Source organism: Ammodytes marinus (assembly GCF_949987685.1).
Source record: "Ammodytes marinus genome assembly, chromosome: 3".
In the NCBI taxonomy this organism is placed as follows: Eukaryota; Metazoa; Chordata; class Actinopteri; order Uranoscopiformes; family Ammodytidae; genus Ammodytes; species Ammodytes marinus.
In genome coordinates, this window is record NC_137232.1 from 16,270,306 (window position 1) to 16,296,887 (window position 26,582).

Genomic DNA, 26,582 nt, shown 5'->3' on the forward strand with positions numbered 1-26,582 from the left:
TTATAAACTGTGGGCTATTCTTTGTCCTTTTTAGGGAACTGGGTGGTATCTCATGAAGCCAAACCCCTTTGCACCAGACAGACTGAATCCCTCACTCAGTTCCTGAGATTTCAACTAATTTGCATATTCCCTGCCCCCCTCCAGCTGCCATTGGGTTCTTAAGCTCCTCCCATCAGCCATCTGACCAATGATGCATGTTAAACCACTCCCTTAATCTCCTCCTTTCGCTTCTCTCTCTTCCTTACTGTCCCCTTCTCCTTCCAGAAAGACCCTGCCCTTTCCTTTCTGTCGCGCCGGTCTGTGTGGATATTGTTGTGGAGGTTTGGGACATTGACAATGGGAAGCTTTCTCCACGGCCTGCAATGCTGACACTCCACTCCCTCCTACTGGGAATTTATGTGAGTACAATCTGGCCATTCACCTCTTTTTATGGTATCGTTTTTCTGCTTTCTCATCCTGTTTATGCCATTGTCTGGGGTCCTAAATAATATAAGATATGGACGAGAACAGATAAATAATTGATTACTCCATCCTATCCAGCATATGTGCATCGGTAAATCACAGAAGGACTGTACTTCTTAATCATTAGCCTATATGCTGTCTTTTGTGTGTTATATTCTATTTTTGAATTCATTTGTCATGAAAAACATAAAGCAAACGATTATTGTAGCCTTGTTAAAGAGCAACTGTTGCACTAAAACACTGCTCTGGTTTGTTATTGCTTCCTCAACCAGCCTGAGCCCACACACTTCTCCATTTTAGCTCCTAGGGCTCTGTAGCAGGTGGGCATCTCTGCTGCAGTCTGAGGGCTGGGCTCTGTAATCAAGCACACATGCTCTTTTGTTTAGAGGATTAGTGATCTTTTGTTTGGTTTTCTGATCTAAATTTGTATGGACTGTATAGCTTTATAAGCCACATTTGAATCAGCGTGTTCTCTGCTTATATCATTCTGCGAGTCCTTGTGTTGCATTGTACTGCAGCGGCAGCAGCAGCAGCCGCCAATGCATCATTTCAATACTTCAGGCCCATGGTCTATGAGCAGATGGTTCAGAGGTTCCTGATTGACCTTTTGTTCTGGAAAATGGCTAATCTTTGTGTAGAACTATCTTAAAAGTTACATATTTATGAGTGTAGGTTTTGCTCTGCTGGCTGCTTCCACTGGGTTATAGGAAGGTTGCAATAGTCCAGGATGTTGGCCAGATACTTAGTAGGGGATAGATCACAGGTCTGAGGGTTCATTCAGTTTGTACACATGTGCTTGGAGTCTCAGATAATGTCCAGCGCTCTTTATATAGATGGTCCTGGCACCATGCAAAAAAATTGTGTTGCAAACAAGGGTGCTATTCTGACCATACCACTATATATTCTGAATTGTTTCAAAACGTTGTAAATCTTGAGCTAACGATCAAGTGTTGGCTGTCAGAAATCTTTATCTTAGATGTAACAAACTACCTTTTGAATACAGACATGTGGAAGTATTAAAGATGTAGTTGGACGCTCTTGTTGTCAAAATCCATGGTCTGTCTGTGCAACCACACAAAAAAAAGACGAGAGAGATTGATATAAAGATTGATTGATATTTTGATCAAGCAGGATACTTTGACCCAGATCATTCATCGTCCATGACTTAATCCAGGTTACACCCCCTCTTTTAAATGAGGCCTATGACTTTTTTTGGTGTTATTTTTTAACATGAAAACAATTGGTACAAACCAAATATGGTTAATTTGGTAAATATTTTTAGATCTTTATACCGCTATCTTAACCTTTATTATCTTTGAACAGGTGGTCTGTAGAAAGCAAACTTCCCATGCAGAGCAATACACACTGAAAGATTGTTGTTCATGGCTAATTTTCATTAGCACCATTTCCATGTTGAAGCTCAGAACACAGAAGAACACAATAGAAGCTTGACTATTAAGTCAAAAAAGTAAAATTAACACAATGAGGCTATTCACACATACAGTTTTGAGTTTTTTTTCTTTATTATGATGCAGATTCTTGGTAGACATCACTCAACACTGATTCAGCTAAGCATGTGTTGCTAAGAAAAACAACATGCCAAAATTACAGCAAGTTCATCATAAGTTCAGAACTTTCATTTGTTATGTTAGCTCATTCTTCATAATGTGCACACTGCCTCTGATCGTGTACAAGACATCACATGGCCTTCTGAGTCAGCGTATGAAACGTCACAGTCACTTTGTAGCTCTTACTGCAGGTGCATAACGCGCCCCACACACATCCTACCTCTACTGCGCGTCTACCTCCCGTCTGCGTCTGACTTTTGGTCACAGACTGTGAAATCAACGTAGAGCGAGCACACATCCAACCTCAGACGCACTGCTGAGGCGCGTCGGAGGCACGTCTGCAGCGCTGCTCCCCTTCACCTCAGGAGGCTCGCCTATTTTTTTCTGAGAGCAGCGCGTCTCTCTCACGTCTCTGTGCTTTAACTGATAGAGAAATACTCTGCTGACAGTCATACCAGCAGCATTCACTCTAGTTACACGTTTACCCGGTGTGTTTATTTCAAAATAAAACATCCCTCAGTCGTATACGCAAATAATCCCTTTATTTCACGATGTAATTGTGCAATCAAAATCCGAGGGATTCAAAACCTAATTTTCAATTAGTTCTGGCATTTCATTTTTGGATAAATGACACATATAGAGATCCAATATAGTGAAGAAATAAAAAAAGATCATGATGAGCGCAACAGTTTTCCGTTGCTCTATCTGTGTCTACGGCCTTCTTCTTCCCCGACCACACCCCCCTCTCTCTCTCCCGTATAAATCAGTAAAGTGATTTTTGAAATACTCTGCTGAGAGTCATATTGACTTCATACTGGCAGCTTTCGCTGTAGTTTCACCATTTCCTGGTGTGTCCCCTTCAAAATAAAACTTCCAACAAGCAGCAGCAGCTGCTGAGACGTTGCATGTGTGTCCGAGAAAAGTCCGAGAGAGGCAGCAGTAAGGTAAGGCGACGCGCTCCAGAGGTAGACGCAGGATGTGTGTGGGGCGCGTTAGGGTCGCAGCGGGGGCCTGTCCTTGTGCACTGATCGACCTTTCCTAAAATCTGCAGTGCATGTTGGGCCTGCGGACACACTGCCTGCATGCCGCATTATCTTAGCCTTTGTGACGGTGGGCTCACAGGGAGAGACACTGATGTATCCTGACTTCCTTGAATATAAATTCTGCTGACTACTGTGCTTGACATGTTGTGGTCACTATTATCTTCTCTTGTTATTTTATCAATCTTATTTCTGCAGGCAAAGGCAGATGAAAGACAGCTACACAGTCTGTCAGTCTTTTGAAGCACAGTAACTCATTTCACTTTACATCGAGAGTCAATTTCCACAGTTTGTATGTGTGACTAACGCTTAAACATAGGCAGGATATTTTGTATAAGTATTTGTTATAAATACAAATGTATTCACTGTATCTGACTCAGGAAGTAAGGCATGGCATAACATATAAATGCAAATAGTGAGCCCAGTTATGGATCAGAAGAGCTCCATTAAACCAATATAATATGAAACAAACAGCAGTCGTTCACTTAGTTGTGTCGTATGAGTCTGCTCCACTCAAAAGCCTTATTATGGGATATAGCCTCATACATTATGTCCACTGACTGTTTTCCCCTTATTATGTGCAACCCAATGTCCACCACTACCTGTCTGACATGGCAGATACTGATGCATTGAGACAGATTCCTTGATCTGATGCAGTGAAGGGGAAGGGGGAGCTTGTTAGTTTGAGAAGCAGAAGTGTTTGTGTTGGGTGAATAAGTATTGATGAGGCATCATAGGACCAGGGACCTTCACTGGCCAGTGGCCCCACAACAGCCCATTACCATTCTCCAAAACACATGTACTTTCAGAAGTGAGATTCTCTGGATTCTCAGTCTCAAGTTAATATCAGCCTGTAAACAGTAAGCCATGCTTGACAGCAACAAATTGTTGAACAAATAATCTAATTCAAACTATATATGTTTGAAACAGATATTTACAGCAATGCAGATGATACATGACATTCACAGTTATGTGGAAAAAAGTTCAACTTAATGTGTTACTGTATGTAACGAGCCCCTGTGGTGAAACTATGTTCAGATCTTTGGCAAGTTTATTTATATAGCTTCACAGGGTCATGAAAAACATCAAGTATAGAAAACACATTAGGAAAGTGAATAAAAAAAAAAAATAGATATGGTAGATAGATACAGTCATATGAAAAAGTTTGGGAACCCCTCTCAGCCGGCATTATAATTGACTCTGCTTTCACAAAAAAAATATAAAAGTGGTATGTCTTTAATTTACCAGGAACAGTTAAGTACTGGGATGTTTTCCAAACAAAGATTTTTTGAAAAGCAGTATTTGGTTGTATGAAATAAAATAAAATGTGAAAAACTGGCTGTGCAAAAATATGGGTACCCTTGTGGTTTTGTTGATTTTAATGCCTGTAACAGCATGTAAAACTGATGACTTTAAACACAAAGTTGGTTGGATTATGTTGTTAAGCCTTGAACCTCATATAATTGTCTGTTCAATCATGAGAAAATGTATTTTAGGTGCCTAAATGCAAGTTGCACTTCTCTTTGACTCTCTGCTGAAGTGAGACAGAATGGGATCATCAAAATAGCTCCCAAAAGATCTGAAAAACAAAGATTGTTCATTGTCATGGTTTAGGGGAAGGCTACAAGAAGCTCTCCCAAAGGTTTCAATTGTCAATTTCGACTGTAGGGAACGTTGTCAGGAAATGGAAGGACACAGGCATAGTGGCAGTTAAACCCAGGCATGGCAGACCAAGAAAAAAACAGGAGCGGCATAGGTGGAGGATTGTGAGAATGGTTGCACACAACCCACAGATCACCTCCAAAGACCTGCAAGAACATCTGGCTGCAGGTTGTGTATCGGTACATCGTTCAACAATTCAGCGCAATTTGCACCAAAACATCTGCTTTTTATAAAGACCAAATAACTTAATTTTTGTCTCATCAGTCCAAAGCATTTTCTTCCAATATGAAGCTGGCTTGTCTAAATGAGCTTTTGCATACTCCATGCAACTGTATCTGTGGCGTGGGCGCAGAAAGGGCTTCCTTCTCATCACCCGGCCATACAGATGTTTTGGTGCAAATTGCACTGAATTGTTGAACCATGTACAGATACACAATCTGCAGCTAGATGTTCTTGCAGGTCTTTGGAGGGGATCTTTGGGTTGTGTGCAACCATTCTCACAATCCGCCGCATATGCCGCTCTTGTACTTTTCTTGGTCTGCTAGACCTGGGTTTAACTGCAACTGTGCCTGTGTCCTTCCATTCCCTGACAACGTTCCTTACAGTGGAAATTTACAATTGAAACCTTTGGGAAAGCTTCTTGTAGCCTTCCCCTAAACCATGACAACGAATAATCTTTGTTTTTAAGATCTTTTGGGAGCTGTTTTGATGATCCCATTCTGTCTCACTTCAGCAGAGAGTCAAAGAGAAGTGCAACTTGCATTTAGGCACCTAAAATACATTTTCTCATGATTAAACAGACAATTCTATGAGGTTCAAGGCTTAACAACATAATCCAACCAACTTTGTGTTTAAAATCATCAGTTTTACATGCTGTTACAGGCATTAAAATCAACAAAACCACAAGGGTTCCCATATTTTTGCACAGCCAGTTTTTCACATTTTATTTTATTTCATACAACCAAATACTGCTTTTCAAAAAATCTTTGTTTGGAAAACATCCCAGTACTTAGCTGTTCCTGGTAAATTAAAGACATACCACTTTTATATTTTTTTTGTGAAAGCAGAGTCAATTATAATGCCGGCTGAGAGGGGTTCCCAAACTTTTTCATATGACTGTACCTGCCTATCTCATGTTTACTCTCTTTACTCCTATATCTCTCATTTAAACACATTACTTCTTTTTCTACACTACAATCTACAAGCTTTCTTAAAAATTATTAAATCTAATGATGAGTTTATTAGAAAATAGGAACAAGGCTTCCTTCTGCTCAGGCCGAGTGTACGCAGGAACAATTACAGCATAATGACACATGCGCAGGGACACAACAGATGTGGATGGAAACATAAACTACTAGCACATCATTGAGGGCCAGCACTTCCTACTTCAGGTCACTGAGACTGTTGGTCATGTTTACCGGTAAAGCACACAGCTGACTGATGAAACACACTCTTGGAAAACTCTTTAGTCTGAAGTCCTCTCTGCCGTGACACATTTAGCTGATATCACTGGGAAGTTATAGAATTCCAAATCATGGTGCATTCATTGAACACATGCACAAGCTATGATACTGAAACACAGACTCAAAACACCAGCTCCAGTTGGAAGAAATTATGCTTGCCTTTTACTCAAACAGGGTAAGAGGAAGTGAAGGGTAAGATACTTTTATGGCCCTTGAAGTGCAAACATCCTGGGATCGTGAGTGGTCACCAAGAAATTGTGATAACAATATACAGGCTGTTTAAAGGGCCAATTTCCCACTTATTTATTCATTTATCAACAATTAGTGTATCAAACTATGTCATTGACGTGCATGACAGTAGAATACAGTTAATTGCTTATAACATCAATTTGGCATTATAATATTGATATCAATTATCATATCCAGGCCCAATATCAAGCTAAACATTTTGTTTTATAGGCCAAGTTATCAAGATCTTTGCAAAGACTGACTTACAGTCACAGCACCAGTAGACTGACACACCCACTTGGTCATATTTTGTAGGTTCTTTCCAAAAAAGGTCTTATAAATATTAGATTACTGGGATGAGGAAATCTACTCAGTCTGACTTTTTACAATATCCTTATTGGAACATTTTCTCATTCCCAAAGAATGACTTCACTTATTTCATCCAAAGGGAAAATAAGTCAAGGCAAAAAAGTACAAGAAAAGAAAATCTTAAAATAATATACGTATATTTTAATTATTTCACTATTAGACCTCCATTTCTAGGTAGTGAGATGAATTTGAAGCTGACACGAGTCATAACATGTTGTATTATAGCGGACAGAAAAGCCTCAAAGTGATAGGCAAACTTGCAGAAAGCATGACGGTTCTCCAGTCCAAGAAAACAACTCGCAACCACAAAACAACAAGCAGCCCTTTATGGTACAGGTGAGAGCGGGACATGGCTACCTGCCTTCCTGCAGCAGATGGGAGCCAAGCTGATTAAGCTGAGTGCAATGTTTACTCTTAATGTGCTCTCATGTTGCTGAAATCCAATTAAACCATTCATGTTAGGCGTCAATGTCTCCAAGAAGGAAGTATTTGGCACACAAAGATCTCACCTCAAGCAGAACGTTCTAATGGACTGGTCAATGGACAGGTAATGACTGTAACTGGTAGTAAGGACATTTAAGTAAGTGAGAGGCATTGGGTTTAAGTCAGATTTGAGTTGACTTGGCTAATGGTGTCATCACAGTCTGGGAGACCTATAATCCAGATGGCAGACAGCGCCCAACCCCGGATGAGGACATCAAGCTACTTAAGGGTAATGCAGGGTGAGAGTCAGTGGCAAGTGATTCTTTGCAGTAAAACAGCTGAATATATAAAAAAAAATATTTTCACATTCAGTGAATTTTCTGCAGGCGTCATGTTCCAGTCTGAAATATGCACAACAGGAAAACACAGTTGCATACTGACTTGGATAGCTGACCTCAATTGCATCAAGTGCTGATTATGCAGTTCCCGTGATAGAGCCTTGAAGAGGATCTAGTCACAAGCAGCCTCAAACAGTGTACAGCAGACCCTGGTATCGCTGGTCACAATTACTGTTGATTTGTCAATCAGGGCTATTTTTAATATCTCACAACAAATACTTGAAAACATTGAAACCATCTGCAATGTTACAGTTTAGGTTGTTTTTGTCTTTTCTGCTTATTTTTTAATGCATTTTCCAGTTTATTATCCAGTAGCTTTTCTTTATGCACATGCACAGCTACCCAGAGACCGTTTTCAAAGAAAGATCCTTTTGCTGTCGTGAGGCGAGTGGGAGGTACTGAGCAGAGGAGGGCTGCTTGAGAGAACACACAGGCAAGGGAGGAAGGGAATGGAAGGCAAGGCGGGGAGGGAATATTGTAACCCTAAAGGCAGCGACCAGCTATGGCCGAAAGGGGAGGAGCCCGAGGCCTTTGGCTCCTCAAGCTTCCTCATGATGTCATCATTCAGCTGCTGCAATTCATGGGAGACCATGTGAAGGGAAGACAGCCCAGGCAGGGGAGGGCTCACGAGAGGGGAGACAAGGGGAGGGGGAGAGCAAAAGAAGGTCGGGGAAGGGGCTGCTTGTGTGTACGGTGAAAGGGCTGCTTAGTCAGTAGGCCTTGTAATCATTTGGCAAAATGCAACAATGGGGTCTGTTACTGTGTCCCTGAAAAACACCCCCATTTGCAAGATATCCTTAGCTCAGGCCTGCTGATGCTACGAGTTCACGTATGTATGAGGAAGAGAAGAGAAAAAAAGGAGAGGACAATAGAGAGAAGGAAAATAGGTGAAGGGAGGGGAAGTGGTGTGGGGCGGTGAGCTGTGAGCAGAGCTGGAATGCCATTGTTAGAGCTCGCCGCTCTGTGTTTCAGAGAGGGACAGCTGCTTACTCATGTGATGCAGGCTTCCCAGTTCACCCTGATTTTACCCCACATCTCCCCACGGACAGACAGACAGACAGACAGACAGACAGACAGACAGACAGACAGACAGACAGACAGACAGACAGACAGACAGACAGACAGACAGACAGACAGACAGACAGACAGACAGACAGACAGACAGACAGACAGACAGACAGACGGTGCCTGAACTCAGCCTGCTGAGATTTAGGGTAAGGAACTAGGAGGAATTTGGGGAGTGGCATTTTAAAGCTTCCTCTTCCCTCTCCTTAATCTCAAAGAAAAGAGGCCTAGCTATATTTGTCAAAGAAGTGCTCAGAGCAGAAAAGGCAGAGTGAGAAGCTTTAGCTGTTGATGCTAGCTGATGTACAGGCATAATATTTAGCCCTATCCCAGGTCAGATTGAGAGAGCAGTCGTGTAAATGCAACTTCAAAGGGGAAATTACAAACCCTGCTGTTGGAATAGTGGATGAGAGAAAAGGCCAAGCTGAATAATTGTGCAGTCATAGGGCAGTGAGGCATCCAGAGGTGATGGGTGAGTTGGCTTTGCTTTATAAGGAAAGGTTTGCGTGTAATTTCATGGCTAGATCTAGACCAGGGGTTTTCAAAGTGTGAGAGAGTAAGCCCCCCCTCAGAGAACAAATTTCAGCTGAGCCCCCCCCCCCCAAAAAAAAAGTCTTAATCCCTGTGTGTTTTTGAAAGATCTTTTAATTATTTTACACATTTTAAACATTTTTGAAACATTCTAAACATCTTTGTGCGTTTTTTTTTTTTTTTTTTTTTTTTTTTTTAATTTTAACATCTTTATCTAAGTGTGTTTTTGTTTTTTAAAATCCATTTGAACATCTTAATCCAGTGTTTTAATCCTGCTTCCTTTAAGCATGGATTGTAGTGACTGAGTGTGCAGCGGAGTGAGAAAGATAGGCAGACTTGCCCAAATATTTGATTATTGTTAAATGTCCTTCACACACCCAGTGTTTTTTCGCTAGTGCCTCCAATGTCCTGCTGGGTGAAAATAGTAGCCAGCAGAGAACCAGACCCTCCTAGGGGGTTCCGGGGGTATGCCCCCCCGGGAGACTTTTTTTTTTTACCTTTTTAAAGTGAAATGCATGAATCTGGTGCACTTTGAGAGGAAAATTAAGAGGCTAAATATGAGGAATTTTGTGTGAACAAATAATTTGGAGACACTGAGTCGGATTAAGCTATTGAAGAAAGACACATGAATTTTCCATAAAAATATTAATTTAAAATTAAATATTATGCAGGGTCCTCTGGGTTGGGCAGATGATCTAATTTTTTTTTGCATTTATATATTTTTATTGTCACAGGCAATTTATATCCTCCAAAGCGGGAATCGTTGCATACAATCGGTATATGTCTACACATATCTACATGCATATACACCTATACAAATACACATACATATATATATATATACCCATACATACATATACACACATACATACATCCACACATGTCCACATACATACAGATCTTCCCAATGTATTATACAGATTCACACCGTAGTTGTTTCCATAGAAGAAACAAAAGATATATTAAAAAAAAAAAGATTATAATAAATCAAATGTCAGTGCACGGTCAAGGCTCTGCAGACTGGCATGTAAACAGTAAACCCCTTAGTACACCCACCTTATGGACAGGTATTGGGTCATAAGAAGACATTCTCTGATCCCAACCGAAAAAGAAAAAAACATCTAGAAAACAAACTTTCTCGGAATCATCGACTCAACCCCATGTTACCCAATGCGTGCGTATCATTTCCTGCAACACTTTTTTTTTTTTTTTTTTTTTCCCTTTCCCCTCCACCCCCCTCCCTTTCCCCTCCTCTTTAAACAATGAACACAATTAGCAATATACAAAAAAAATAAAAAAATAAAAATAAATAAACAGAAAAACTCCAATGAAAAGAAAATAAGTAAAAGAAAAAATTACGTAAGTAATGTAAGTAATGTACACTTAAGTTATGACTAGATTTTATCCACTTGAATTTATTTATCATTATTATAATCTTTTTTATTATTATCTATTTATTTACCCATTTTTATTCTATTCGTTTATTTAATTATATATATATATATATTTTTTTTTTCCCTTCTCTTTTCTTTTCTGTGGAATATGCTAGGTCACTGTCTATTGTTAATGTAATCCAGGAATGGGGTCCATGTAGTTAGGAAGGAATTATGTTGTCCAGTGAGTCTGAATGATGATCTAATTAAATTATTAGGCTATTAACTATCTAGACCAAAGCATTGTATTCCTTTTTTTGTATGATAAGTTACATTTGCTTAATATGATGTTAATATCAAAAACACAAACTCAATTTTTTTATTTTATTTTTTTCACATATTCATCCGCGCCCCCCCCCCCCCCCCCCCCCCTGCCAGGGGGGCGCGCGCCCCACAGTTTGAAAACCACTGATCTAGACTATGGCTAATAACTGGAATATTAACTATTGTAGTTGTGCAACATTCAAACTACTGTAATAGTGAGTATTTATCAGTTGCCTGGGTCCAGTAAACACTGGCCATTTAGAATTCCTGTGTCCTTGAGGTGTATTACATTGCAATTAGGGCTGTCAAATTAACGCGTTAATTTCGATTAATTAATCACAGAAAAATTAACGCAGATTAATCGCACTTCTATATTGCCCTTTGACCCGATGCAAAAGAGGTGAGATGATAGCGGAGCTGCACCTATATCTTGCGGACACGGCTCGCACGGGATTAAAGAGTAAAAAAAGAAGCAGGGGAAAGGGGCCGAGGGCTCTATGTTATGGGCTGCTCCGGGCAAATAAACATGAAGGTAGGAATACGTCTTAAGTTATTCTCGCAGTGTCTGTGCATTATTGATTTAGTGGGTGCCTAATTAACAATGTAGGTTCAAAACAGTAGGCCCATCTCTCAATCTTCCTTGTGTCTCACTTTTGTTTGCTAGTTGCGATCGTCTCAACGGACACCCGCCCCCTCTCACTCTTCCTAGCATATGCCTGTCTTTTTTCTTTTTTCCTCCTTTGTGTGTGTGTGTGTGTGTGTGTGTGTGTGTGTGTGTGTGTGTGTGTGTGTGTGTGTGTGTGTGTGTGTGTGTGTGTGTGTGTGTGTGTGTGTGTGTGTGTGTGTGTGTGTGTGTGTGTGTGTGTGTGTGTGTGTGTGTGTGTGTGTGTGTGTGTGTGTGTGTGTGTGTGTGTGTGTGTGTGTGTGTGTGTGTGTGTGTGTGTGTGTGTGTGTGTGTGTGTGTGTGTGTGTGTGTGTGTGTGTGTGTGTGTGTGTGTGTGTGTGTGTGTGTGTGTGTGTGTGTGTGTGTGTGTGTGTGTGTGTGTGTGTGTGTGTGTGTGTGTGTGTGTGTGTGAGAGAGATTTAGCCTGCTTGTTTTTTTCTTTCGGCGCTAGTAGTTCCTAAATATATTTAATGTAGAAGCCTGGCTGAGGGGAGGAGACGGAGAGAGAGAGACAGACGAACGGTAGCCTATAGGCCTACAGTTGTTTATAAACAGGCATAAAAGTGTCATATACAGTCCACTCCATAAGTATCGGAACAGTGAGGCCAATTCCTTTATTTTTGCTGTAGACTGGAAACATTTGAGTTTGACACCAAAAGATGAATATGAGACAATAGATCAACATTTCAGCTTTAATTTCCAGGTATTCACATCTGGATCTGATACACAACTGAAAAGATAGCATTTTTTGAAAAGGAACACCACATTTTTAGGCAAGCAAAAGTATTGGAACAGATAGACTTTAAATAAATTAAAGTGAATAAACCGTAATATTTTGTCGCAAATACTTTGCTTGCAATAACCGCATCAAGCCTGTGACCCATTGACATCACCAAAATTGTGCATTCTTCTTTTGTGATGCTTTTCCAGGCTTTCACCGCAGCCTCATTCAGTTGCTGTTTGTGTTAGGGGGTTACTCTCTTAAGTCTCCTCTTTAGCAGGTAAAATGCTTGCTCTATAGCGTTTAAGTCTGGAGATTGACTTAACCAGTCTAAAACCTGCCCCTGATTAACTCCTTTGTTGTGTTTTGGGTCAATATCTTGCTGCATGATGGAGGATCTTCCAATCAGTTTGGTTGAATTGTTCCTTAAATTGTCAGACAAAATGTTTCTGAGTTAATTTTGCTGTTGCCATCATGTGTTACATCATCAATGAAGAATAATGAGCCCGTCCCAGAAGAAGCCATGCAAGCCCAAGCCATGATATTGCCTCCACCGTGTCTCACAGATGAGCCTGTATGTTTGGGATCATGAGTAGATCCTTTCTTTCTCCAAACTTTAGCCTTTCCATCACTTTGGTAAAGGTTCATCTTGACAACAACACAGTAACACATGATGGCAACAGCAAAATGAACTTAGAAGTCTACAGAAACATTCGGTCTACCAATTTAAAGAAAGATGCAACCAAACTGATTGGAAGATGCTCCATCATGCAGCAAGATAATGATCCAAAAAAAAACTGCAAAAACAACAAAGGAGTTCATCAGGGGCAAGAAATGGAAGGTTTTAGACTGGCCAAGTCAATAGCCAGACTTAAACCCTATAGAGCATGCATTTTACCTGCTAAAGAGGAGACCGAAGGGAGTAACCCGCCAAAACAAACATATCATGAAGTGATAATTACAAAGCATTACTGGCTAATGATATGATCCCTATAATGTTTCTGTGTTCCAGTTCCCTGATACAAAAAGTGTCTTTGAAAACAGTTAATCTCTGGGGGAATAACTGAAACGGAGGGCTTATTAGATATTTTTTTGGGCATTTTTATGCTTTATTTGATAGTGCAGAGAGACAGAGGTGAAATGGGGCAGAAAGGGGAGTGACATGCAGAGAACGACCGCGGGTGGGAATCAAACCCGGGTCTGCTGCTGGGCCCGGCCCGGGAGGGGGACGCCTTACCAACTGAGCTAAAGGCGCCCCCCTAAACAGAGGGCTTTTCATGTGTTCTAATGGTATAGGCTACTAGCCTGGCTCCGCCCGCCCGCCTACTTCCGGACAAATTTTATTTTCCCTTCAGTAGTCAGTCTGGGTGTACAGCCCATTTCCCAGTTTTGCCGGAGATTTGACAGCCGGTCCAATCAGCGAACAGAGCGAGTGGCTGAGAACGATGAAGTTGAAGTCGCGCTCCAGTTTCAGTTGCCAGAAGCCGGCTCATGACGCACGTGACGACCAAAGGTTATGCGATTGGTTGGCTAATCCAGAGTGGCACTGGGCAGATCCAATAGTTTTAAACTTTAACAGACACCCGCCTCCATGAGTGAACGTTTGCCAATTACAGCACTGCCAGACCTTCTGTACAAATGAAATGAAGTACGATGGTCTGGTAGCACCAGGCTAATAGGCTACAGCTGAATTGGACAAAAATACTGGACCAATGGCTGAAATGTTCCTAATATTACATAAAAATGCAGATTGATGCTGTTTCGTGCCTGTGTTGTTAGTGCTCATGTAATCCTTTATTTGCTTATGTATAATATGACAGATGTACAACATGTCCTGGCACACGACACTGAGATAATCTCTGCGTGACCCAGTGATACTATTTCATGTAACAGCATCTGCCATTCAAACCAAGAGCCAGAAGGCGATCCACTCATCTGGAATTTAAAAAATGAAAGAGAGCACATCATGTATAGTAAAATATCACCACCAATTGCACAAGATGCATTTAAGCATTTTTTATTAAGAGCCTTTTTATATTTCACACATGTTACACTTCTATCACCAATGTAGACACAGACATGTTGGCTCCCCGGCTGCATAGTTATAACAGATTAGAGTGCTTTCCCTGCGGTGTTAATTTTGCTTCAACTGTCTGAGATTGATTTGGATTTTTCACTTGTGAAGTCAAACGACCTCTGGCTATGTGTGTGTGTGTGTGTGTTTGTGAAAAAATAAAGCTCATCCTACTGACACAGTTTAATAAAGGAGGGAGAACAAAAAAAATAAATACAGGACTTGGGTGAGGTTTTGTCACCCCACTTCCTCCGTTCTTTCTTGACCTGACCTTTCTCCTGCTGTTTCCCCTCTGTGTGTGTTCAGGTCAAGTGGTCGCTGTGCCCTCTTTGAATGTCTATCACCATGGCGAAGCGTGAGACTGGCAGCACCAGTCCTGTGGTCAGGCAGATAGACAAGCAGTTCCTGGTCTGCAGCATTTGTTTGGATCATTATCACAACCCCAAGGTCCTGCCCTGCCTACACACCTTCTGTGAGAAGTAAGTTCTGAATCATTAAATCAAACATTAGTTGTCACACTGGCAAGATTTATATGACACTGGTACGACAAACAGCAAAACAATGGGAGACAATCTAAGAGAAAAATTATACAAAGAAAAAATGATGTAATTTTAAGCATAATTCAAAGATGAGACAGCTTTAAACCATTTCAAGACAAGCTCTTGGAATGTATGCTTTATTATGCTTAATTCAGAAAGAACACATAAACAGTTTAGTGCATAATAATATGTTTTTTTTATTCCTTCTGCCTGCAGTCATTTCTTTAACTGGGATGCATCAGAGGGATGTTAGTAGAAATTCCAAAATGATGTGTAATGGCCACTAATCACACCACTTATGCCAGCCGTTCTCTCATCATTGTGGCTTCTGATGTAGGTCACCAATAACTCTGAACTTGGCCACACAAAAAACAGACACCATTCTTCATTGCAATGCATTGTTGGCAGATGGCACTGATTTCCACAGCTCTCACTGCTGCTCCCACGTGGGCCAGATAGCACAGTTATTAATAATCAAGAGCTAACTGTAAGAACCAGAATCTTGTGAGGAAGTCTCATACAAATGTTGTGCATTTTTCTACACCATGTGGGTGCCAAATTGCAATTCCAGCCCTATAATTCATTTCTTTTACATCCTGTCTCTGTGCAGATGTCTCCAGAACTACATCCCCCCCCAGTCTTTAACACTGTCCTGCCCAGTGTGCAGACAAACCTCCATCTTGCCAGAGAAGGGCGTGGCAGCCCTGCAGAACAACTTCTTCATCACAAACCTAATGGAGGTGTTACAGCGAGATCCGGAGTGCAGCCGACCAGAGGCCTGTAATGTTCTGGAGACAGCCAGTGCAGCTACAGCATGTCAGCCCCTCTCCTGCCCCAACCATGAGGGCAAGGTAAGCTAAAGAGAGGGGAGGGGGGTGTGGTCAAGGGTGTTATATAGTGGGTCAGAGCCATCACAAGTTCACAGCAACATATCATTTTCATGATTTTTCTCTTACATGTGTTGTGTTGAGCAAATTGTACCCAGAAAAATCTGATGTTGAGTTGTCTCCTGCTCCACTGCACCACCTGCAGGTGATGGAGTTCTACTGCGAGTCATGTGAAACAGCCATGTGTCTGGAGTGTACAGAGGGAGAACACCGGGAACATGTGACGGTTCCTCTGAGGGATGTGCTGGAACAGCATAAGTCAGCGCTTAAAAATCAGCTGGATGTTGTGCGCAACAGGTATGATTTTAGTGCTTAAATCCATAATGATTTATTGGAATTTGCATTTGGGAAAATCTTGGAACAGTCCGTTTATGAGCTAATCCCTTTTTTTTTTTTTTTTTTTTGCCAGACTTCCTCAGTTGACGGCTGCCATTGAGCTTGTGAATGAGATCTCAAAGCAGCTTACGGACCGAAAGAACGGGGCGGTGACTGAAATCAGTAACACTTTCGACGAGCTGGAGAAGGCCTTACACCAGCGCAAGACCGCTCTCATTACTGAGGTGGAAAACATCTGCAGCACCAAGCAGAAGGTCAGAGTCCTTTCAGACTTTTTGTTTTATTGCGAGACAAAGAAAATGTGCTATTATGTTCCACATTTTAGTAAGAGCACCACACTGACTGTCTTACCTCTATGTCTTTTGACATTTCTCAGGTGCTTCAAACCCAGCTGACCTCCTTGCTCCAGGGCAAAGAGAACATCCAAAGCAGCTGCAACTTCACGGAGCAGGCTTTGAGCCACGGCAGCGCCACCGAGGTCCTGCTAGTCCAGAAGCAGATGGGTGAGCGGGTCAGTGCCCTGGCGCGACATATCTTTCCTGAGCAGCCTCATGACAACGGACATCTGGAATGCCAGGTGGAGACGGACGGCCTGAGGCGCTCCATCCAGAACCTGGGAGTCCTGATCACAACGGGGGCCGTGGGCCATACCAGCGTGGCCACTGGTGAAGGCCTGCGACATGCACTGGTTGGCCAACACACTACTGTCACAGTCACCACTAAAGACAAGGATGGAGAGCTAGTGAAGACTGGTAACGCTGCTCTGAGGGCCGAGATCCTCTCTGGAGATAAAGTGTGCACTGAAGCCGAGGTGGTGGACAACAAGAATGGTACCTACGAGGTTGGATATACGATCCGCTCAGAGGGAGAATTCACCTTCTCTTTGCTGCTGTATGAGCAGCCTGTGAGGGGCAGTCCGTACCGCTTGCGTGCCGTCAAGCCGTCAGATGTCCTGCAGTCACCGGACGACGTGAAGAGAAGAGTCAAGTCCCCCAGTGGAGGAGGAGGCCACGTCAGACAGAAGGCGGTGCGCAGGCCCTCCAGCATGTACAGCACCACCAAGAAGAAGGAAAACCCAATAGAGGATGATCTGATCTACAGAGTGGGTGGGTGAATAACTGGCTAGTTCTGCTGTTAATGATGGTAACTGCTGACTGAGCTGTTTAATGTTTTTCTCTCTCCAGCACGCACTCAGTTGTCTCCCTGGATAATTTGAGCAGCTGATGATGCAGAGCATTCAGTTGTTAAATCTCTTTTCCTGGAACAACATTGTTTTCTATGTCTCTTTAAACAGTTGAACGCCTAGTGAAAGATTTACAGTTAAAGAAATATTCCAAGCCAAGTACAGAAGAACTGTACATTTTGTTTATTATGTTTAGTACTTAAACGTGTGATGTCTTGTTGAAATGACAGGAACAAGGGGGCGAGACAAAGGGGAATTCACCAACCTACAAGGCATCTCGACCTCAAGCAATGGACGGATTGTGGTGGCGGACAGTAACAACCAGTGTATCCAGGTCAGTGTCTGTCATTGTCTAGAACTGCAAATCAATGCATATCATTCTGCTGTTTAGGTTTTGTAGTAATTAATGAATTGTCTCTCTTTCTAGGTATTCTCCAATGACGGCCTGTTTAAACTGAGGTTTGGGGTCAGAGGTCGTTCACCAGGGCAACTGCAGCGCCCCACGGGGGTCACAGTGGACGTGAACGGAGACATAATAGTTGCCGACTATGACAACCGATGGATAAGCATCTTCTCATCGGATGGCAAGTTCAAGGTGATTGTTCTCAGATATAGGAAAAAACATTTTCACTGCATGAATTCAAAATGGTCCAATGAATGACCAAACCCCTGTCCCTCTGGCTGACAACAGAACAAAATCGGTGCTGGAAGATTGATGGGACCCAAAGGTGTGGCTGTGGATAAGAATGGACACATCATCACGGTTGATAACAAGGCCTGCTGTGTTTTCATCTTCCAAGCAAATGGGAAGCTGGTGACAAAGTTCGGAGCCAGAGGAACATCAGACAGACACTTTGCAGGTACTGTGTGCTACTTCAATGCTACAAGAGCCTATGACCATTTCATTAATGATGTCTCTTATAGGGAAATCAAGATGCACAGCGAGCACTCCTTCCATGTGTCAGGGCATGCGGTTGGGCCAGATTTACAGATTGGCATATTTTGTTTAGTTTTATACTTGTTGATTTGTACGAATCCCATTTATTTCTTTATTGATCAGCATGTTTCTATGCACACTTTAACTAAGGTAAGCATGTTTAACTGCTTGTGCAAGTATTGACATTAACACAAAGTTAATGATTCTTATTGTTGCCTTAATAATCTTGTACTGTAAAACGCACATCATCATAGTACAAGACAAAGCTCTACAGAGGCAAAAATGCACAATGCACCTTAATGCATGAAATGTATATGTGATGACGATATATCTGTGTTTGCCTCTCACTCCAACACAGTTGTTGTTCATACAGTTGGCTTGCATCCTGAAATCCCTCGTTGATTTGACTCCAGTTGTTGCACGGAAACAACCGTTGAGCCTCACCCGTTCTTCCCATTTAATTTCTCACTTGGACCTTTTCTTTCCTTTTAGAAAAAAGTGGTGCAAACATTGCACTGGAGCAAAAGCTTAGTAAATCTGGCCCTGTTTTCAGTAAGTAATGATTTCCTGTGGATGTGAATGTTGATGGATCAGCTCTGTCATGTCTCGTGCATTGTCCCACGTCAACTTTGTGACCAGAGTCTCTTTGTGACCACTGTTTGTCTTGTTTTCAAAGTCCAAAAATAGTGTGGAATTTCCTCGCCATGTTGTAAAGTAGTGAACTCATCCTTCCTCTCTTTCCCTCTCTGTGTCCTCTGCTGCTTACAGGTCCCCACTTTGTGGCCGTAAATAACAAAAATGAAATTGTGGTAACAGACTTCCATAACCATTCAGTCAAGGTAAGACTGGCAAGTAGCCTACAGTATGCATGTATGTTCTTTTTTGTAGTATATCTCCATTTTAAGTATTTGGAATAATTGGCTTACATAACGAATATACTGTATATAAATATATGTATATGAATCAATTTAACTTGACAAATATATAGCAAAACTATCCCCAAATCTTCTTTGCTTTGTAATGGCTACCCTTATTATTTTTTAAGGTCATTTTTAATGATACTGACGGCACTTCCGCAAACGTTTCATAGTGACGTTGCTTGTGTCTTTCATATAAAATTATACAAATAAATCGTCATTTAAAATCCTTCTATTTGAATGATGCAAGAAAAGGCAGAAACAACCAAAACACACACAAAAAAACCCCCAGAAAAAAACTAAAAATGAATATATCCCATTTTACAATATAAAAGGTTAACTGTTGTGCCTGACTGGCTTATCATGTCTATTGTTGTGTGTGACAGCTGAGTCATTCTCCAATTCTTTTTCTTGTTGGATCTTTTCCTGCAGGTGTACAATGCAGATGGGGAGTTCCTGTTTAAATTTGGTTCCCATGGGGAGGGGAACGGCCAGTTTAATGCTCCAACAGGCGTGGCTGTGGATGCCAATGGAAATATCATTGTTGCTGATTGGGGCAACAGTCGGATCCAGGTCAGCTTGAGAAAAAAAACATTGAATCCAGATAACCAATTTGTAAGAATATCACTCACTTACACAACCTTTTACTCCGTGCTGTGTTACCAGGTATTCGACAGCTCAGGGTCCTTCCTGTCCTACATCAACACAACAGCGGACCCCCTCTATGGTCCACAGGGCCTGTCCCTAACGTCTGATGGGCATGTGGCGGTGGCAGACTCTGGGAACCACTGCTTCAAGGTCTACCGCTACCTGCAGTAGAGAAGACCTGAGACAGCCATTCTCCAGCACTGCAAGCACTGACAACGACACAACCAATGTATTCCACAGGGTGCAATGACCTTTTGATTCCAGCCTTTTGATGTGCACATCGGATAATCTCCCGGATATAATTCCGCGCTGAACCTGAGTTTACCCTCTTTATGATGTGTATTGAAGGTTGTTTTTAAAGTTTGTTGTTAGCATCCTTCGGACAAGTAATTGACGTATAGCTATGGACTGGTTTTAGAGCCTGCTAATAATAGTATTATAAAGCCACACTTTCTTTGACACCGGACAGGGTAGGAAAAAGATTGAATGAGCCATAACTTGTCCAAATGCATGACGTCTTACTTTATATCAATGCCTTGGCAACAACACAGTGTACCCATGGGTTGCTTTTCTTATGAAATAGTTAATGCTTACAGTGAAATTCAGCAGTGCTTAGCTTCTCCAGCAATGAAATGTAAACATCTCTCATAAAAATGTTGCCACCACCTGTGCATTGATTTGATGTATGTACTGTATATACATAAATGTATATTGTGTATATTAGATCACTCTGTATGTATGTGCTATGATTTTGAAACACACAGCTTTTCGGCAGCAGAAAAGGATTCCAGGATTTTAAAGATGTGTGTATGGCAGCTGTTAGAAATTGTGCTTTTTAAACACATCTGCCACATGCTTAAAAGAAGAGTGTCATATTTATTGCTAATGTAAGCAGCACAATTATCATTTTTGTTTATATGTTGTTTTAAAGGGAAAAAATCTAAATTAATTAAAACTAATTTATTTATTTTGTACGCTAGCTCACCATTTAAAAATTATTTTTCTAAATTGATTTTTTTTCCTTTTCTTTGGAGCTTCATGCTTTCCCTTTCTCTTGAAGCCAAATCGCTTCTTAAAGCAGAATTCAGTATCCCTCCACACAAATTAGACAAATGTTTGTGCCCATGTGCAACTCTTTTCCAAAGCTACAAACCCATCTTTGTTTTCATTTGGGATGCTATCAAATAAAGTTTTTCTCAGCTTCTCTTTCATAAAATAAGCACATAGAATGATTGTTTTGCCTTCAACAATTGAAGACCTCTTTCGGTTGAAGTCATAATGGTTACAAAAAAGATTACACGTATCTCAGGAAATCCTTTCAAATTAGATCACAATGTAAGTGGGACAACTTTATATATTTGTATTTCTTTTGATGGTGTCAGATTTTGAAGGACATTGGAAGCTTTGTGGGAATTTTTGCAAACGTAGCCTTGATTCAAGATTACAGAAAGTATTGGGATTGAACATGACTTCTGTTTTACAGCTGGTTTTTGGTTATTTGGCTTTCAAATAGGAACAGTTACAACATTATTGTACGATCATTTATTAGAAGACATTTGCCAGCAAACACATCCATGCTTTAGAATACTATTGCCTATAATACTATTTTAAGCTATCTAACAAAACACTGTTAGATCTGAGTTTTTTCAAGCACTACATCAAATCATTACTTAAAGAAAAAACCGATTCCCGTAGTTATTGCTGCTCTTGCCCCCCCTAGTGTCTATTCTGTGTAATGATGCCACGGCCAGAGAGACGGTGCAGGGAGAAGGCAACTTCCTGGTCTGACACACATACTCAATGTACTGTGCTTAATTATATTCTATTATTGACACATATATATATACAACATTCACCCTTCCCAGTGTGTAGAGTTGCTGTAGCTACCAGATGTGGCCCAACTTCACCAGTTGAGTCAACCAGGAAGCTGCTGTTTTTCATGCACCTGATCTATTGTGTGACTTGATGCCAAACAGGAGCTCAGACATATTTATAGAGTATAAGGCTCACCTTTTGACTAAAGAATTTTACCCAACACTGTTTGTGTCACACCTAAATAAACAATTGTTTTTTTCTCTATGAATACGCACTGGTAATAAAAGCACATGGTTTACTGAGTTGTTGTGAATTAATGTCACTCATTATTATGTTTGTCTTGCACTGAGTTCGACATTGCGCATTAAACTTAATCACTGAACGGTAGTAAAAAAGGATATTATGATTTAGGTTGGCACAGTGGATCCACATCTTCATAATCCTGACATTAAAAGAGAGCAACCACTATCTGTGGTAGTTAAGTTTATAATTATGTATCACCTTGCATCTCTCAACAGCCCTAGGTTAATATTTGACCAAAAAGGGTCTGAAGCTCAATTGGATTGGATGAATTGTAATATAAATATATCAAACTTTTTAAAGGAAAGGTTTGGTTCAGAGACACAGCATATGTTTTATGAATTATAAAACAAATATCTTCATGATATTTTCTTGAAAAATTATTTATTTGCAGACCATGCTGTGCTTCTGGTCTGTTACAAATACTTACAGCACATACAGTATGCATTTTAAACAATAACCATTCCCAAAACATCCAAATTGAATATTAATAGGTAATACATATGTATATACATACATACATGTGCATAAACAAAGCTCAGGACTGATGCACTCAAAGCATTATAGTGGAATAAAATAACCACAGTACATTGATACAGTGTCAAACCTAGATTAGCAAGCAAATTGTGCACTTAAAAAAAATCATACTTGGGGTAAACATTTCATGAAGGTATGATATCACAGGTTGCATAGAATTGTTTAAAATTTCAAAATAAAGTTGCAATAAACCTAACACTATCATACGATATACAGCAGTATGAGGTAATCAGATTGATGGCAATCCGGTGCCTGGATCTGGAAGAGAGAGAAAAAAACACTGAAACATTAAAAGCTTGAAGGATGTTCATCTTATGTGCACAATGTTTTAATGCAAACATGGCACATATACATACAGTATATATGTTTTGTATATTGAAATCAAAATACATCTTACAGTGAAAAAAGAAAGGTTTAAAGAAAATAAAAAAGGGACAGCAAAGGTATATGATTTAGGTCGGCACTAAATAACAAGCATTGAAAAATAAATAAATACATTTAAAACTAATGAATCAGGGAGAGTACAGTAGTTGAGGGTAACACATTCCATTCCCTTTAAGTGAAGTCGGACTTATTAGACGATATTTAAAAATGAACAGCAGAATCAACACATCACCTGTGTTGTGATAGGGATCTGGAGTCAAAGCCATCCCCTTCTAAGCTACAGTAGTCACCACTTAAAAACTTAACATACCAGTTGTGCCAAGAGTGAAGATAGTTCCTGATGGAAATGGGGGACTTGGAACCACTACTATGCTACACTGTACATTGCAGACCAGCTGTCACTTCATTACTACAGACTATAACAGTTTTACTTCTCTTATTTGATTTGGTGCCATGTGTCAATTCAAATGTCTTACAATCATGATGTTTTGACAACTAAATATGTGTAGCAATTTCACAAGTGACAATTAGCCACTGATAATTTCTTGTGAGACATGCTGTTGAATACAGACCAGTGGAAATGCAGTAGATAAAACGCACGTCTAAAAATTTCCATTTAAATCAGCATCTAGACTTTTTTACAATTCCAAACCATCTTAAAAAAAAAAATAAATGCATGCAAAAACATTAGCACACGAAACGATGTGGCACATTGTTTTCATTTGTGTGGAAATCTTACGGATCACAGGACAAACATAACACACAATATAAAACCTCAAAATCTTGTAATTTCTTAGGCACGCACTGATTTCTAAGGACAAATCATTCTCTATAAGAAAGACAGGTTGAACCAGTGTAAGCAGACCATGGGTAGTGTCTTGACGCAGCAAATCAAACAAAGCTCGCACTACTACATTATGGAAAACATCCACCTTCTCTTGACCTACTCAGTAAAACACCAAATGCCATTCAAAGTCAGGAGGCATCTTCTATAGCACCTTTGGAAATGTAATAACACATTTTTTTTGGATCAAGTGGCATCAAAAGCAAATCAGTAGTCTAAAAGTAAGTAGTGAATACTTGACAAGTGCCTTGCAACATTCGCTTACAACGTCCATCTCCGAGTCAGTGTCACCACCGCTCCTTGGCCGTGGAAGCGATGATGTAGTATTTCAAGTAGATTTATGAATAGAATAAAAGCTCTTGTACAGTTAGTTTGTGTTGCTTCACGCACAATCTTCAATCTTTATCTTAATGTGAGGCACTTGCAAAAAAAAAGAAAAATATTGACTTAAAAAAAAAAGATCTCAATCATCCGTCTCTGTGTGTGCTAGACCTCTGAGCTGTCACTGTTATTGACGACTCGTGTCATCATATGCTCGGCGCTGCTGGAGCACTTGGGCATGTCTTTCTTCTCTCGCTTGGACCGGACCAGTAACACCACTACGATGGTTATGAGCACCGTGAGGAGCAGTCCCACAAAGACACCAATGATCAACACTAGTCCGTCATCACTGCTGTCTCTGCTGTTGAGCTCATGGGGGACGATCCCTTTGGTGAAGATCTCTTTCTCCGGGCTGGTCCTGCGCTGGCTGCTGCGGTCCAGTGAGATGTGGAGGATGTTGGTGCCGCGGTTATTGCTCACACCGATCTCCTCTATGATGTCCGGCTCGTCATCGGCCGATCTCCTGCCGCGATGTGGACTCTTTGGAAGCAGATGATGATGATGATGTGTGTGACTGCTCATGGCGTGGTACTCCAGGCTTCTCTTCCCTATGCCGCGGTTAGCGTTGTCCCGAGAGCGGACGGTGTAGATGGTGTGAATGAACCACTCTCTCCCCGCAGACACCTGGAGAGAGCAACAGGAATTATTTTTCAAAAAAGCAATACATGTGCGTAGGTGATTTTTATGGAACCGATTCTGAAGAACTCCAGTACCTTTGTACTATCCACTATCAAATACAATTAACAAATACATCTATTTTGAATTGTACTTTTATTCATGGACCCATTTTACTTTTCTTATGGTACTTTTTCTGTAGTGTACAGTTAATCTGGCCAAAAACGTAAACAATATGACCTCAAACATATAGTACCTTAAGTCTAGGGCAATTACCATACAATAGATTTTAAAGGAAAAAAGGTTTTTCAGCGACTTGAAAATACTCATTAGGCCTGTAGACATTCTGATACCGACCTTTTCAGACTCCCTGACCATAAGGAGCAATCTGGACTCAATGAAAGGTTGACAGTCGTAGTCATACACATGATGGTTTCATCAGAGACCCTATAAAGGCCAGTCCACTTAGCGATGAGATTGTTCAGTTAAAAGACAAGGTTTCCATGAGGACACGGGAAGTGTCAGGTCACTGAATCTTTTCTCTCGGCTTGTTCGGAAGAAAAAGCTATTAAAAAGGTCACTCTTTGTGACTATTATAAAGTGTTGCTTATTTATATCTCACTCTTTCCAATTGCTCTCTACACAGCAGGGTGCCGCAAGTTCACACCTGTTCACTGAAAGTTACAAGCCAAGCTGGGTAACAAAAATGTACCTTCCAGCACAAAAGAACCTCTGGAATTCATCACAGATGGGTGAAATATGAAAAGGTGGACTGTTCAAGGGTGTGAAATTAATGTGATTCTTTTACTTTGACATTTACACTCACCTGGAAAAGAGCTGAGGAATCCATTCTGAAACCATCTGACCCAGGTTGTCTCACTAAAGCTAAAGCGTCTGAGTCATCCACTGCCAAGAAGGCATTGAACGCTATATTCCCAAATGACAGGGCCTGGGTATCTGGCTGGGCTTTGTCCTGGTGTGAGAATATGACACACAAAAAAGGAACACTTAGATTTGAACAGACAAAACAAAGCACATGTGAAATGAAAAAAAAGATAGGAAAAAATAAGTATATTTTTTTTGCTTACAATTATCTTGAATCTGTGGAGTAGTGACGGAGCATCAGCCAGACAGCCAAACTCAAAGTCGATGGGGTTGTATTTAGGGACGTATCCATCAGCTCCAGTACATAGGAACACTTTCTCTATGCTACAAATAAAGGAGTCACCCAAGTTCTGCACTGGATCCACCATCACTCGACCATAAATTGTATCCCCTGTGGTGAGATAAAAACATAGCACATACAAGTGGTTTTAATATTTTTATTTTAAATTAATTTCATTGTATTTATTTATTTTTACTAAAAAGGGTTATGTTATATCCACTGATGCAGTTGTCCCGAATAGTTTTATTTTGCACAGACTACAGTATTGAGAAGAACAGCCCATATGAAACAACTCTCTCACTCTTGGCAACAACAACTTTTCACACTCCCTTGACAGCAGCTTTTCAAAGACTTTCAACTGGCTTAGTATGGGAAAACACATGAAAGTGGTCAAAATAACAATTCATGATGGCCCCATGTTTTATTAATTTGTATTCTTTTAAGTCCGGAAATAAAGGGGAATATTTCTGCTAAATCAACAAAATATTCATATCAGGGGGATTTAAACAATCTTACAAGAGCAGTTGGTATTTCACCACTGCATGTTATTGCCTTACCCTGTGAGAATGCAGTGTCACTTTCCTGTCCAAAGCCCATGGAGCCGTCTGAGAGCCAGAGCATCCGTTTAGAGAGTAAGATCATCTGCGTGTTCAGACTGAACTCAGCAGCAACGGGATCGCTAACCTAGAAACAACACAAACTCCATATTCAGTGACAAAGCCAAGTAAA

At 40.8% G+C, this 26,582-nt stretch overlaps 2 protein-coding genes across 3 annotated transcripts in view; one reads left to right on the forward strand and one right to left on the reverse strand.

The window, feature by feature from the left end:
• The first annotated feature begins 260 nt into the window (after positions 1-260).
• Positions 261-21,910, forward strand: LOC307271540 (tripartite motif-containing protein 3-like). 2 transcript variants are annotated; one of them, XM_080054041.1, is made up of 13 exons: positions 261-398; positions 14,672-14,844; positions 15,515-15,755; positions 15,937-16,088; positions 16,201-16,381; positions 16,504-17,233; positions 17,541-17,644; positions 17,738-17,905; positions 18,002-18,170; positions 18,740-18,799; positions 19,016-19,086; positions 19,597-19,737; positions 19,831-21,910. In XM_080054041.1, the coding sequence occupies exons 2-13, from the start codon at positions 14,699-14,701 to the stop codon at positions 19,981-19,983; spliced, it is 2,316 nt and encodes a 771-aa protein (XP_079910167.1). In that variant the 5' UTR covers positions 261-398; positions 14,672-14,698; the 3' UTR covers positions 19,984-21,910. The 2 variants fall into 2 exon arrangements, with proteins under 2 accessions (XP_079910167.1, XP_079910168.1); XM_080054042.1 differs by lacking the exon at positions 18,740-18,799.
• A 464-nt stretch (positions 21,911-22,374) lies between these two features.
• The window catches only part of frem2b (FRAS1 related extracellular matrix 2b), a 57,181-nt gene continuing 52,973 nt past the window's right edge, over positions 22,375-26,582 (reverse strand). The window contains exons 21-24 of the mRNA XM_080053714.1: positions 26,411-26,537; positions 25,777-25,964; positions 25,515-25,661; positions 22,375-24,697 (exon numbers count right to left, since the gene is read on the reverse strand). Coding sequence (XP_079909840.1) covers positions 24,179-24,697; positions 25,515-25,661; positions 25,777-25,964; positions 26,411-26,537 — 981 coding nt within the window. The 3' untranslated portion in view covers positions 22,375-24,178. The remainder of the gene's footprint in view (positions 24,698-25,514; positions 25,662-25,776; positions 25,965-26,410; positions 26,538-26,582) is intronic.